The 15,161-nt window shown below is 40.9% G+C and overlaps 1 protein-coding gene across 2 annotated transcripts; it reads right to left on the bottom strand.

Annotated features, from left to right (window-relative positions):
- Window positions 1-1,022: 1,022 nt before the first annotated feature.
- On the bottom strand, window positions 1,023-15,135 carry FKTN (fukutin). Of its 2 annotated transcripts, XM_015615437.1 has the most exons (10): window positions 14,943-15,135; window positions 13,642-13,701; window positions 11,579-11,782; window positions 9,828-10,105; window positions 8,953-9,085; window positions 7,217-7,346; window positions 5,973-6,106; window positions 5,615-5,742; window positions 2,492-2,711; window positions 1,023-2,361 (listed from the first exon to the last, which is right to left on the bottom strand). In XM_015615437.1, exons 1-9 carry the CDS (start codon window positions 15,045-15,047, stop codon window positions 2,498-2,500), a joined length of 1,386 nt encoding a protein of 461 aa, XP_015470923.1. In that variant the 5' UTR covers window positions 15,048-15,135; the 3' UTR covers window positions 1,023-2,361; window positions 2,492-2,497. The 2 variants fall into 2 exon arrangements, with proteins under 2 accessions (XP_015470923.1, XP_015470922.1); XM_015615436.1 differs by having other exon boundaries at window positions 1,023-2,711.
- Between the last annotated feature and the right edge of the window lie 26 nt (window positions 15,136-15,161).

Genomic DNA, 15,161 nt, shown 5'->3' with positions numbered 1-15,161 from the left:
TCCAATTTCCACTTTGTAAAAGCAGAAAGTTGTAGAACACTACAGAATCACGGGAAATAGAAACTCCCTCCAGTGGGAAGATAGGATTAACTATAGCCAGTCCTTAACTACAGCTAGCCTTGGTTGGCATTTGCCTGATGTGCTCTCAGAGACCTCCAAAGTCACAGGTTTTACACATTTCCACATGTTAAATACTCCAGTTTCTACGCAGTTGGATCAATTTGCATTCCACACGTTCACTTCTATTTCCTACTACTCACAGAAAGGGAGCACAGGCATCCCTTCCTTTTCTTGTAACCATCTTTTATGGCTTTCAAAAATGGCCTTTTATGGTCCCTTCTCTTCAGGCAATGCTATTTCTTCAGTCTTTCCTCACCATTATTCTGGAGCTTTGAACACTTTTCTGTCTTTAACAGCTGCACATAAATAACATGAAAAACCTTGTTTGCCACAGGGAAGCCAAGGGACTTTGCATGTGGGTTGCTTAAGACCATTAGGAGGATTTAGGAATTACCCTCCTCTCCAGAGCACTTCCAAAATGAAGGCAGTTAGTAAGTTAAGAAGATAACAAAGAATTAAGAACCCATTTCAGATGAGGCAATTCAGAGGAACCTAAGAGGAAGCATGCCTCAATCCAGCTGTTTCTGTGGGAATGTGAAAGCTTCAGCCTCATGATGTACCCCCAAAGAGCAGCAGTTCCATGACAGTCACACCACTCCTGGGCACCCAATCTGTGTCCAAGCAGGAAATCTGTGGCCAGAGCTCTGCACAGAGAGTGACAGGAAATGTGCAGTGTGCAATCTGTTTGTGCAGCTGAAGGATCCTTTCTGCTTCGTGTGAGCATCTGCTTTTTCTGAGTATATTTGTTGTACCTTTATTAAAAATAAGTGCTCAAAGACAGGTGGTCAATAAGCAGTGTAATAAACATTTCAGGATTTTCCTCTGTGCATAATGTCATGGTAACTGCAGTGAAGTGTGTTACATGCAGCCCAAGATGACAAAACAAAGGATGAAACAGCATCTCAAGTTGCAAATTAGACTCTCCTTTTAATCAGTGTTAAATACACACTTGTATCTTCTGAAGAGAAAACATTTTAACCTGAAGAATACCTTACAGGTATAATCAACTATTCAAGACATCCTCCCTTTCATGGACATGCATTTTTTTTTCATTAGTCTTTTCATCTACAAAGTCAAAAATTTGACAGATTCTAATTTTCTGAGAGCATCTTTTCTTTCTCTCTTAAACATTTATCACATCTGTAAAACTCACAGGCTTACTGCATGTTATTACACCAAGATAACAGAGTAATGAACATGAAAACCACAAGGACATTCACTTATTTTTTTCCATTTTAAGGAAGAAGTACAAAAAAAAATTCTACCTGAGAAATTATCCCTTATGATGTCATGGTTACTTTAGCAAGTGAATGGTGTTAGCAAGACTTTACATCTCTCTCTTCTTAACAAGGCAGAGCAAACAAATTACCATCCGATTCAAGAGCCAGCCTGACAAGTTGTTGCAAGAAGCTGAATCATTTACTCCGGTGTTTCAGTGGCAGGAGAAACTGAAACTGAAAGCACTGGCAGGATTGCTGATGCAAATTTGTTGGAACAGTTGGTATTTGTACACATTTCTCCTTCCCCTCAGAGAGAAGCCTCTGTTCTGTGAAACAGAAAACTGTGAATAACCCCCATTTCTATCTACTTGCAGGAAAGCAGGGATAGCTGCAATCTCCTAAAAACCAGTCAAACCTTTCACAGGGAGAACACGAGGACTGGGACACTAAAACTGGAATTTTATTTCTTTTCATGGTGAAGCTGTCCCAGAAGCATGCACCTTCACACTCTTAAAGAAGAACAAATTGAAAAATGTCCAATGTGAATTGTTTCTCCTTCCATTCACTTAGTGTTACACCATCACCAGCTACCTCCTAGATGTAAAGCAGGTGGTCACATGGGTTCTGTGCCACAGAAACACTCCACTCCCAAGACCAACCCACTGCTCATAGTAGGGATGTACCACTCTCAAATCAAGCATATTTGAGGTACTCATAACTCTGCTGCCTTGAATTTAAACAGTCACTCAACCTCCTTTGAAAAATGAGGAACTTCTCTGAGATTTTCCTATCCTAACCTTCTCTCAAGCTTGAGAATTGAACAGTGAAAGTGTTGATGATCCCAGGAATGTTGAAGCCACCTGGCCACTGTTTACATTTAAAGAGTCAACTGCCCGTAAGTCCACTGCAGTCCTCTCTACTCCCTTTGTGCAGCTTTTTTTTCAACTTCCCTTCCCTCCAGTTGCTTTTCATCTTCTCCTTTAACCACTTGGAAAAAGCACGATGAAGGTGAAGAAAATACCTGTTAAGCAAAGGGAGGGAAACGTCTCCTTAGGAAACACATGGGGTGTTACAAGGGGAATGGATGTCAGTGCCTTTGGGCACTGGGAAGTCACAAACTGACAGTTCTGGGGACAGGCTCTGTCACACACCAGGGGTCAGTAGATTTGGATGACATTGTCCCACTCATCAATAGGCCAGACTCCATTGTCCTGTACATTGAAGGGTGAGCTCTTCCAGTCCCACGTCTTCACAGGCACCTTCCACTCCGGGCCGTAGTTGGCCTCCACGTACTGCAGAGTCTCACAGGGCACGTGGACCTTGAGTTCCACAAATTCAGTCCAGCACAGAGTAAACTTGGGAAAGAGATACCTGTGCCAGAACAAAAGGGCATGGTCACTGGTAGAAGGCTAGAATGTACCCCTAAGTAAGCTCAAAGAGAAAGCAAGCAGCTGCAGCAAGTGGCCATGTTGCATTTATACTGTTTTTATTCTTACACAATGGACGAGGGTGTTATCAGCAGTAACTGGTGAACATTTTCTTCATGTGCTTAGGAAGGATCATTCCTAATTCTTTTGTGGCTTGCACTCACATCATTCTGCCACCTATAGGTGAGTCCCTGCCTCTGCCTTGCCTGTTACAAATGGGACATAATAGTTAGACTTTTTAGAAAGGTGAGGGCGATACATGCTTACAGCAGTGGCAGTTCACAGGTGAATTTCACAGCTTGACCAGAATCACATCCTATAGTGTCAGAGTCGAGGTGTTAAACAATACCAAAGTCTACCCACTATTCCTGCAGAGGATCACTCCCACTTCTGAAGTTCTGAAGACTTGCACACAAATTTTTTTTAAAAAAAAAGTATTCCTAAAATTCCTTTTCACAGGTTAAAATGAAACCATAAGCAATTCACCCTTTCAAAAAAGGTTTGTACATTTGTATGATGAACTAGAACTGCCCTCTCCATCTTGTTTCAAGTATGAAGTTAATTTTATTTCTATGCTCTCAGCAAACAATATGAGAAAATGAAACAATTTTGCTTCATGCCTTAAGTGGAGGGAAAGAACAAAGTGATCAAGCATTTTTTTTGATATATATCCAGAGACTGCTGATTCAACTAAACTCTTACACGAGTCCTCTTTGTTAAAAACCTACAGAATTAACTCACTTTAAGGATTATACAGTGTGGATTTGATTCCCAGACTCAGTTTTTGTAGATACTCATTGCTGGAGAATGCAACTGTCCAATATTAAATTTGCAAAAGATGCTTGTGTCAGGAATGCTGAGGAAGTGTTTGTGCACACGGGAATGCAAACCACACAGCCAGACTTTGAGGGTTAGAAACCAGCTCTGGAAGGAAACGGAGGCTAAAAATTACTATCAGAAATATTTTAGGGGCTCATTGAGAAATGCTTTAGTTCTCCACCCTCTAATTTAGACATATAGAAAGAAAATATGCCTGTGCAAATATTAGCTTTCTGAAGAAAACACCTTCTACCTTTCAGTTTTAATCTTAGAAGATAACTTCTACCCCTCCTCTGTGATGACCTAGTAGCAATCAACATCTCTTCTGACACTATAATTCCTTTAAAATTGTTAGAGTGGATTAGGATTCATCATGAGCAAACAGTCCTTTCTCTTCTGACTGACCCCCTCACTTTTGCCTTCCTCAAAAATTCTGACAGGGCTGGAGAGTAAGCAAAATTGAGGGTCATTCTGGTGTTGCATGTATTCACATTAAGCATGCTAAGCGCTCCCACATCTCACAGCAACAAATGCTGGATCTTCTTTTTCTCTTTTTGAGGATGTATTTGGAATAACATATGTCTGGAATTACTTGGCTAAGCATTCTGAACATGTCATGGCTCAGGGCCTTTATGGTGGTAAACAAGCAGTTTTCCTGCTCCTTTTCTGTGTGTTTTAAACCAAGAAACACCAGCTCAGAATTAGAGGCTTGGCTTCCTTATGATGCTATGCCTAAGCAAAGTTATTACTGAACTAAAAAGCTACATTTGGAACTTTTAATAAGCTACCACCAAAAATAAGTACGAGGCTACAAGAACAGAAAAGACTTTTGTGGAAGATGGAAGATACTTTAGACCAGTCATTATGAAAAAAAAAGGGGAAAAACATCTCTCAAGTAGCCAAGGTTTGACAGAATTTTGAAGGAGCAGTGTCAACTCCATTGGCATGGAAATTGCTACTGCAATTTAGATGCAACAGGAGCACAGAGAAGGAAAGTAATTTATTGGTCAGCTTGCTTTTCAGAATGCACCACATATGAAAACTGGAACTGCTGCCATATTCTAAAAAAATATACTTTGCTACACAGCACATTTTCTGTGGGCAGATTCCAACAGCTCTTTGTTTGGTCTATTTCTATATATGCCTGTTGAAGCTGGTTATCAAAATATCTTTCCCAGTCTTTATTTATCACTTCAGAATGAAGATAACTAAGAGAAGAATTTGGGCATTATCTCCAACTGGATGACAATTCTCACTAAATTGCCATTAGCTAAATACAAACAAATACATTTCAGGGAAAATATGAAAGATACCAAAATCCTATAGAAGTCTACAAGGTTTTCGACTTGTCTGCAGCTATCTCCTTCTGAATGAAGGCATGTGATAGAAATAAATAAATCTAAGTATCAAAACCTATATTCAGTTTGCTGAGTTGATTGGGCAGCTTGTTTGCTGATTTAATACTGAAAGGTGTGAAACAAGAAACACAGGATCCTATTCAAAATTCCATTTTCAGAACATGAACAGTGAGGCCTGCAGGAATTGTTGACTACAGTCAACCCAGTATTCTAAATTGCTACCTCAAAATCCCAAATTGTGAGTTTTTCTGTGCAATGAGAGTTGAGACTTTTTGCCATAGGATTTCCTCATCAAGACAGATGCCTAAGGATTAATCTTCTACTACAAAATTAGATTGTGCAATGAACACTGTTTTAGAGTCTTTGTCTCACCTTGGGTGTTTCTATAACTAGGAGCCTGTCACAGTCAGATAAGATCTGCTTGATACATGATATGCCAGCCCTGCCTTTGATTTCACAAGAGATCTGACATTTACTCTCTAGTAAGGCACAGGACTGTTCTCTCTCTGCTTCACTGGTCTCAGAGTGCAGAATCTCCACTGATTGCCCTCTGACATCCACATTTCCACAAAGAGCACAGATTTTGCCAGGCAACAGCACACAAAATGCCATCAGTAAACATTGGCTTGTTCAATTTTTTTCTGTCTAGTGGTACAAATCCAGTTCTTACTTAAATTTCTTGCCCGATTTGGCCTGAGTTCCTCCATTCCATATGTGGTCATCCTCTTCATAGAAGAAAAAAATATCAAGCTTCACATCATCTTCTCCCTGAAAAGAGAGTTCCAAGCTGTCTTCCACCTGGAAGACAAAAATACACGCTGTATATACACATAAAAATACAAAGCAACTTATGCCAGCAGAAAACAAATTAATTTTCATCAGATATACAGGGTGGCTTCTATTCTAACTGAAGAAAACATAGTAACTCTGCATTATTTTAAAACTTTATTAAACACTTCTGCAACTGAAGTCAAAGTTACAAATCTACAGATATACACATGAAAAAAAAATGTTCATTTTCTCTGTACCTTGCCAAATTTGTGCTTCAGTGGCAACCCTGCTTTCTGAAAGGCTGGAATGATATCTGCTTTGTAGTCCCTTATAAAGATTCCCAAATCCACATCTTTGCTGTAAGGAATGACATTGCATTGCCTATACCAGCCTGAGAGGGGAAAAAGCAAAACAGAAAAATCCCAAACTAGTTAATTCAGGAACATGAATTCAGCAGAACTAAAGCAACACAAAAATGAACTGTCCTAAGATCACCAGGCAAAAGTCTTTTGAGTGAAGGCATAAACAAGACTTTTGTCTTTTTTAGTATGGGATAAACCACATCAAAGGAAACAAGTATTACTGCACTTACAGTCATCTCTCTCTCTTCAGAAAGTCAAGAATGTGAGAGAGAATGAAGATAAAATATCTTCAGTTTCCTAATTTAAATGCATTTATATAAAAAAAAAAAGAAATTAAAATTCTTTATGTGGGCCCAAATCTAATCAGCAAATAACAGCTACAGGGCCACAGCTGTGCTTCTGATTTGCAACCATTGTTTTATGCTGCATCCAAGATGTTAATCATCTTTCAATCACCACTGCAAAGCAGAAACACACAAAGTGGGACATCCTTTTGTCTGTTTCATTAAGGCATCTTTTAGTAACTGTTCATTCAGAAAATTATATTCCCTAGGATTAAATAAATACATGGCAAATGTGCACACACTAGTTTTCACAAAGTGTTTCAGTAACAAAAGAATCCTCACCAGTGATAAGACACTTCTACCTTCAGCAGAACTGAAAACTTGCACTACTTAGTCTAATGGGCAGTCATTTTATTAAAAGTTTGTTTTGAAAGAAAACAAATTAATGTAAACTATATTTCAGAAGTCAGTGACAAGCATCTAATTGCATGGGAAGAAAAACAGAGTGCACTTGGGCAGCAGAAATATGTGCTCATCACTGCATTTTCCAACTGGCACTTCAGTGAATTCCAAGTCACACAAATTAGGAAACTGTTGACCACTTCCTAGCAGGGATGAACAAAACACAGGTAACTGCTAACACTAAATGCTTCACTGGAAATTTGTCCAGCATCTTTGCAGTTCAGTTGTTTTAAAAAAAAAACCCTTCTTTTCAGGAGCAAAAAGGCCTACTGCAGCACAGTTATTACCTTCCAACCCACTACGTTTGGCCTCTGCTGACATCACAAGCAATGGAGGATGAAGTGTTTAAAGTTCCAGGTGAGTTTAAAAATGCAACACAACACAAATTTTTACCGAGGCATGTTCCACTGCTCAGCCAGAACTTCACTCCCAAGTTATTCAGTGTCAGAGCAGCCAGATGAAGCAAGGATTTTGCCTTTTTCCTGAATTCCACTGCATCAAGAGAGGCATCATCAGGATACAGCTGGAAGGCAAGAGTAAGCAACTTTATGTCAGAGAGCAAACTTGTCCCTTCATTTGTTTCATGTCCTAGGGAAAAATTTACTTAACCAATACCTGGGTTAATATCTGTTTTTACATACACAGTCCATTTTCAGACCATGCACTGGAATGACAAGTTGAAATTAAAACTCTGAATCATCAACCTTCCTTTTTTTCCTAACCATCAGAATGAAAAATCAGAGTAGACTAGAATAAGAAAATATGTATTAGACACTAATTCTCAGCACTTGGCAGCAACATCGGTGAGCCCTTGTCCTGCACATGCTGAAGTCCATTCCCAGAATCCAAGGGGGAAGATGTGGACAGAATCAATCCCTGCCAGCACATCAAGGCTTTTCCAACCTTCAGAACTCCATGATTAATTTATTTGGCGCCACCAAGTGTCAGAACTGGGTGTTGAGTTTTAAGAAAAACTGCCAAGGAGGAGAAACACTGTGAACACAAAAATCTTCCAGACAGAACTGTGGCAAGGTCTGCTGTCCATGCAAAGCCAAAATCGACACGGAAGGCTGGGCAAACGTTACCGGTTTCTAACAATGGAACAACCACTCAGCTTTGAGATGGATTTCTTCAAGAGCTCTTGGGCAACAAGCAGCCAAAATGAACTTTACAAAACAGGTGCTAGCTGCTTGTCCCAGTGCTAAAGCATCAGCAAAGTTCAATAAACATTTAAGGGCACGTTTTCTCTGCCTGTGGTGATTCCTGCCTGCAGGCTGAAGTGGATTATATTTTTCCATACATGAAGGGACAACACATGGACACTCTTGTGACCCTCCTGCTATCCATATATTGATCTACAGCCTACTAGAGTGAACAGGAGTGGTCCTCCCTTTCCCCAACACCTGAATGACTGAAGACTGGAGCCTCCAGTGTCCTTTTCCTCCTTCCATGAACTCAGAGATAGCTCAGATTCAGTGGCCTGACTCTGGCTCCATGGACTTAACTGTGAATTCTTAATCACTTTATGATTCATGTCCTTTACAAGTTAGGACAAAATGCTCCCCAACACTACAGCACAGACTTCTTTATCTGCTAAATCAAGTAGCAAAATTCTAAAAATAATGTTCTGAATAGTGGTGAAAACACTAGCTGCTCACACAGTCAGAAAAGCAATTAAATCAGTCACTTTGGAATGTGACCATTTCAAATACACCAGAAGAGGAACATGGAACTGCAGGGCATGGCTCAAAAATGTAAAATTAAACACTTCTCAAAACTTTGACTGCCATAAGGAAAATTTTCAGTCATGAAGATACACAAGATCTTAGTTTAATTTACATGAGATCCATTTAACAGTAAAGGTGTGTAAGAACCAGATATGTTGGCTCCCTCTTGGAAAAAAATGTGCTCACAAGTAAAAAACTGAAAACTCCATGATCTTCAGGTAAAGTTTTGATTTCATTACCACTTAGTAAGCTCTGTGGAATGAGAATCAAGGGCTGTATTTAGCCTTGTGCATGTGAACAGTCCCATTTAGGTAAAAAAAACCCAGTGGACTGTTACTAGGTTTGGGTCAATCAGTGAAAACACACATTTCATCTCAGAGACACCACCTGGTTACCACTAACCTGAAAGAAAGCCCGAGCTTCTCTGTACCTACATTCAAGAAATCTAGAGTGGGACATCTCTTCTAGAAAACTGGATGGATTTTTTGGAATTTGAACTTTTAAGTCATCAATGGAAACAAGCAGAAGTTCTGGCCTGCATGGAAAGAAAGATAATATATTACCCTATTTAATTCCTTTACAAACCACATGGCATTTTTTCTTTTAATTCAGGTTATAATCTTAATGCACACTACTGGCAGTGATCTCTCTGTCCAAATACAGCCAAAACAAATTACAAATGAAAAAAGCAATACAACCTTCACCAAATTCCCCATTTCAAAACTCTGTTTAAAAATAATTTTTACACTTCCAAACCCCAAGTTAGCTTATCAGATCAATGATTCTTTTACTGACTCATTACTTGAATTTGTTCAGAGATGTTATTCAGTTCATTTTAAAATTCAGGCTATTTGGTTGTCTAAATTCAAAATGCACTTAAGAATCGAATTTTACTCTGTACTTTGAGGCTATTTTCTTTTAAAAATTAAAAATCATTCAGCCTTCATAATGATTAAAGTGAGATTATTTAACAGCTTACACAGTTTACTTCAAACATTCAGGGACAAAACTCATGCAGATTCCATGTTTTAAACGGACAAAAGAATGGGGTCAAATTAAAGGAAAAACTTCAACAGATTTATTTTGATGTGTGAAATGTCTCAATATTTTTCTCATTTTCTCAGAAACGATGCTCTCAAAGCCTGCACTTTGGGGTCTGAATCATACTTGAGCTGAATTTTAGAACCTGACTACAGGAAAGAGAGTAGTTTTACACAGAGAGGAAGCAATTTCAGGAGTGCCATGATGGCTTTGTCCTTCCCCTGTTGTGAACTCACTTTTCATACGCCCCAGGGTAGCGACCGAAGTGGAGTTTCCGGAAAGGCACAAACTTTCTGTCCATGTGTTGCTTCAATCTCAGGGGCCCATGCCAGAGAAAATTGCCACTCCTCTCGTAGAAGACCACCAGGTGAATGGCATGGGATGCCAGCTTGAATATGTAGTGCAAGGGAATTTCCATCCCAGACAGGTCATCCATCCCATCCAAGCGGGGATCCTTATTTATAATCTTTAGCCACTGGAATCCCATCTTCTCAGCAGTTCTAAAAAGACCCACCTGAAAATGAGGAAGAGAGGAGGCAGAGCAGGCTAGAGATTAGAGAAACAAAAATTGAAATCTAAATGCTTATTATTAACTCATACCATTCCCCACTTTCATTTTTTTAATCAAGTTAAAGCACAAATGAATCAAAAATCTCTGAGAGCTTTAAGACCCGCAGTCACAAGCTATTCCAACACCTCCTTTCCTTGTCTGAAATTTAGTCCTTCAAACTACAAAATAAAACAACAAACAAATAAAACATACCTGGATTAGGTTTGCTCTTTGTCACAGCACCCTATCCTGCATTCTCAAACTATTCTCTAAAACTGTTCTGCCAAATTTGGTGTTCTTAAGCCCTTAAATAATAACACCAAAAATACAAAAATAATTGCTGCAAAATCTTCTTTTCTGGGGCAAATAAAAATCTCACCAAACACTGAGGACTGCACTCAAGGTAGCAGGCTTTCATATATCCACAAATCAAGGGAATTCAATCCTGGCTTTAAATTCTAATTTTTTTAATTTATTTTTTTTTTAACGAAACCAATCAGCATCTGAAGAGCCTTTCAATTTCCCCCCTTGAAATGTTTTTATAAGCATATCAGCTTCTCCTCTGGATGATACAGAAACTGAGACACAAAGCAATAGGGAAATGGATTTATCTCAGTGTGATCTCACACAACTTTAGCCTTAGTTTTTTTGAATGCCTTCACACCTCTGGGTAAAACAACTGTGTGATCAGGCCCAGAGTGACACCCTTCTTCACTCAAATTCTTCAGTGAAATAGCCACTGACCATTTCCTGCTTTTTTATAATTAAAAAACAAAAAAAAACAAAAGCAAAACAAAAAAAAAGCTGTTTGCCACTGGTATCTTTAGTCTGTAAAAATTAATCTAACAAATATTTCCAGATTACACTTAATTGATGAAATAATCTTGGCTTTAATTTTGTCCTTCATCACATGCTACACCTGTATTTTTAACACAGACATTAAAAAATGTCCTAACACCACAGAGAAGCAGAGATACCAACACATGAAGTGAAACAGTATGAAGCACAAGGATGTGCTAAAAGAAATGTAAACCAGCAGACTATGATGATTTTTCCAGACTTGTCACATCAATACCTGGATTTCCTTCTTGATAAGTCCTGAAACTCCAGATTTATAACTGCTGCACCTACATTACTGCCTCAAAGTTCTCTTCCTTCCTTTCTAACAGACCTTCTTTCTTTCCTTTTGGCATAGATTCTGACTACCAGTGGGTTTTTTTATTATTGCAGGCAGGTTCTAAAAAGTTTTAGCTATGAATTACTCCTAATGTACCCAGGCTAGTAAATGGAAAACTTTGAATTCAAAACAAAGTTTCCTCTGCCTACAATATTACCACCACATGAATTCAGTTACAAACATGAAAGCATTAAGTGACAACATCAAAGAACAGCTGATGTATTAAAATACACAAATGTGAACTGAAAACATGCACTTACTTCATGTTTCCATGTTTTGTCCAGCAGTGCAAAGGTAGTGAAGTCTCTTGGAGCACAGAAGTATTTGCATTCTGGGCTGGGGCCATCAGGAGAGCTTCTGATCTGCTCAATGTCTTTATTAACCAGTCCCAGAATCAAAGGATCAATCAAATACACTGGAATATTGTGACTGGATATTAATCCTAGGAACTTCCTAACCACGTGCTGTTTGACAGAGGACAGAAACACCATCTTTGCATTAAAACTCTTCGGCAGAAAGAAACCCCAACCCACTGAAAGAAGGAAATCTTATCTCCCAATATATCCTCTGAGTGTACACTCCACTTTCACAAACAGTTGTGAGACTGAGTGAGAAGGCAGGATGCAAGTGCCACAAAGAATTTGGATTCTGGGCTGCTCAGGGCACTCAACACTGCATAAGTTAAAAGCTGCAGCAAGAAGGTTCTGTGCCTGATGCAAGGGCTTATTAACTTGGCTCAGTGGAGAACATTAATCAAGCACACTTAAACATCCATGGCACACAGAAGCCATTTACAGCAGCCACAGTCACCCTGCTACTTAAATATATTCAGCTGTAACATTTTCATTTAACAATTTTAAAGCTCTGGTTTCAGAGAGGTGTGAAAACACAAAGACAAGATGTGGGTCAACAACAGAGTTTTGGCAGCAGCATTACCTGTGTGGTACAGGCAGAAGCGAGGCCACCCTCATAGTGATTTCAGCTACACGGAGCTGAAAGGTAAGTGATGTGCTCATATTACTTCTGTGACTAAAACTGGCACACCAGACTGAAGAACAGGAAAAAATCTGTGCAAAAGTACCTACTCCTCCTTCCCCACCCCATCACTTCTCCAGGAAAACAGATGCTTTCAGTTGAAACTTAAGTTTAAAAAAAACATAAATAATTGTAGAAAGACATGGCCTTGATGTTAACTCAAGAGAAACATGTTCATATTTAATCTTTTGGACACATCACTGCAGTGACACCAAGGAAAGCCTGAAGTGCAGTACATGGCAAGATCATGGAGCATCCTTTATCAGTGATGATCTCAGAAGATAAAGTTCAACCTTTAGGAGAGCTCTGCCCACAGACTGGAAGCCCCCTGTGACCGTGACACCTCACACCTGGTAGGCAGCTCCAAGGGGTGTCACCTCCAAGAATAGCAAGGCATTCCTGGCACAAGCAAGCAGTCCACAGAGCAGTTGGATTGGATTTTTTCCAGGGACAGTTCTCGACCACAGCACCTTCCCTCTTGCTCAGCAGAAACCAGGCCTTTAAATGGCCATTCTGCTAATTAGCAACATTATCATGTTGCATCCAAACCGAAAGGCTGCCTGCTTCCAGCACATCCTTCTCCTTAACCATCTGTGCTGCTTTTCCACTGGGAGATCAGTTAACAAAAAGTCTTCTGTAAAGCTGTTTCCAAACAAATCCTAGCTACAAACATCATAGGGGACCTTCTGATTCCCCAGGAGGAGAGTTTTGGTTGCACTCAATCTTCCAAGCCTGAAGCAAGACACAACAAATATCCCATTTCAAGCACCTAATAGCACTCCAGCACTGACCATGAGGGCTGGAATGCAGCAGCTGGTGAACAAGACATTTTCCTGCTTGGGAAGGGCTTTACAACCCAGCACAAGCAGGCAACGGAACACTGACCAGCAGGTTAAACAGCTGGAATGGGCAAAGGAGCACCGTGTGACTCAGGACCTTCTTAGGCCGACAAAGAAGCTGCATGGCAAACCGGCCAAATCTGTTCGACACTCAGCCTGGAAGGACTCAAAACCCTGGATCAACACTTCTGTGTTCTTCCCGAAACATTAACAACATATCTAAGCGCTGCAGCGGCAAAGGTTGTGAACCTGTAACTGTTTATCCATGTTCTTTACCATTGATGTTTTGATACTCTCTTTACAGAGTAAAGTTACAAAGTGTATCTCTTTACCCCACAAAGCAGAGAGCGGCCAGTGAAGCGTGACGAGAACTGCACCCTGAATTTGCAGCACCAAGTGAGTTCTGTGAGTTGTGAAAGAGCTGTATGAACCAGTGACATTGTACATACCCATCTAGTGCTGTCTTGGCCTGACTGGCTTCCTCTGACTTTGGAAAAAGCTGCTCCATTCTATCAAGGAAACAAAACAAAAAGAAGGGGAGGGAAGAGAAAACCCCCAAAGTTTCAGTTGAATCCTTGTTTTCTTAACATGACATACAGGAGCATTTATCCACTTTATGATTATAGCTGGGGTTATTCCTCTGGTCACTCAGCTACAGCTCTGAATGTAAAATCATAAACAACTGCTGTGGCTTAAGTATATTTAGAAGGACAAGCCAAACCTCAGGGACCTCCAGACATGCAAGGACTGAGTGGCGAGGCCTCAGGTTTCCAAGCCAATGTGCCAGCAAACGCAAAATAGGAGGATGACAAACCCTGACAGGCAAATACCAGAGGGGCAAAGACAGCGGGACTGTGCCTCAATCTTTCCAGGTGTAACCCTAGACACTTCAATTTTAAAGACAGCATATTCACGTGAGAGAGTCAAGGCAGCTTGTGGCTCGGCTTTTGGCTTTTCAAAGGCACAAAGAATTTTTCAGTTGTTGTTTAAAAATCAGAAACTGTGAGAAAGAAGTTGAAGGTTGCAGCATCACCTGTCACTGACACTGCCTGCACTTAATAAGGAAAGAAAAGCCAAAAAAAGAGTCAGGACACTTGGAAACCTATACGGTTCTTCTGTAAAAATAAAGGGAGTTCCTTTGTTGAATCAGAGTTGCAACCGTAAACTATAAAGCCGCCAGAGGATTTAATTTACAGTGACAATCACTTCTTTTGCTGCTGCAGAAAATCACTCACCTGGACACTCCAGGTCAAGTATAAAAAGAGGTACAAACAGCATTCCAGGTATAAAAGGAGGATTTAAACTGTGACATCCAGCACATTAGGAGCACTGAGCCACAAAGCCCTAAGACGACTGCTGAAAAAGTTGGAATTTTTCTTCTCCACACTAGCGTTGGAAAACCTGCACCAAGCAGATGCTGCCTCCCCTCCGTTCGACTTCGGTGGCAATAAAAGTCGCCCAGTAACAAGAGCTACTTGTTAAAGGGTTAAAAGCCGTGGCGGCTCGAAGCTGGCGGGAGCGTCATTCCCTGGGGGAGAAATCGGGCGGCCCTGGCTGACACAGTGACTTGGATACCAGGCTGGGAACTCAAACCCGACTATACCCCTGCCACCGGACACCGGCCTAGGCTCCCCGCCCGGCCCACGCCCACCCTGCCGGCACTCCGAGCCGCTCCGGGGAATTCCGGGGGCGGGATGAACGCCCACAGGGAAACGCAGCCAGGCGCCGAGCAGAGCGCTCCCTCTCTCACCTTCTGCGACAGGTAGAACTTGTAGTAGCACAACTGGAAGAGCAGGAAAACCAGGCTGGTCAGCGACAGGACCGCCAGGACCACGTTCCTGTTGATTTTCTGCATCAGCCCCGGGCGCTCCGGTAGCCGCTGCCCGGCCGCCCTCACCGCGATGCGGCTTCAGGCCGGAAAGCGCCGCCGCAAAGCGCCGCCCGCCGTCGTAAAATGCCCCCCCCGCCC

This window comes from Parus major, chromosome Z (genome assembly GCF_001522545.3).
Source record: "Parus major isolate Abel chromosome Z, Parus_major1.1, whole genome shotgun sequence".
NCBI classification, from domain to species: Eukaryota; Metazoa; Chordata; class Aves; order Passeriformes; family Paridae; genus Parus; species Parus major.
The sequence above is the reverse complement of the archived record's forward strand: the minus strand, read 5'-3'. Positions and strand labels throughout refer to the sequence as shown.

Bases quoted from the DNA above. Each gene is read 5' to 3' on its own strand.
- FKTN (XM_015615436.1), bottom strand. From the start codon at position 15,047: ATGCAGAAAATCAACAGGAACGTGGTCCTGGCGGTCCTGTCGCTGACC. The intron at 13,702-14,942 runs GTGAGAGAGGGA...TTTCCTTGATAG, and splicing joins AGTTCTACCTGTCGCAGAAG to AATGGAGCAGCTTTTTCCAA. The intron at 5,743-5,972 runs GTACAGAGAAAA...TTTGTCTTCCAG, and splicing joins TGAAGCACAAATTTGGCAAG to GTGGAAGACAGCTTGGAACT.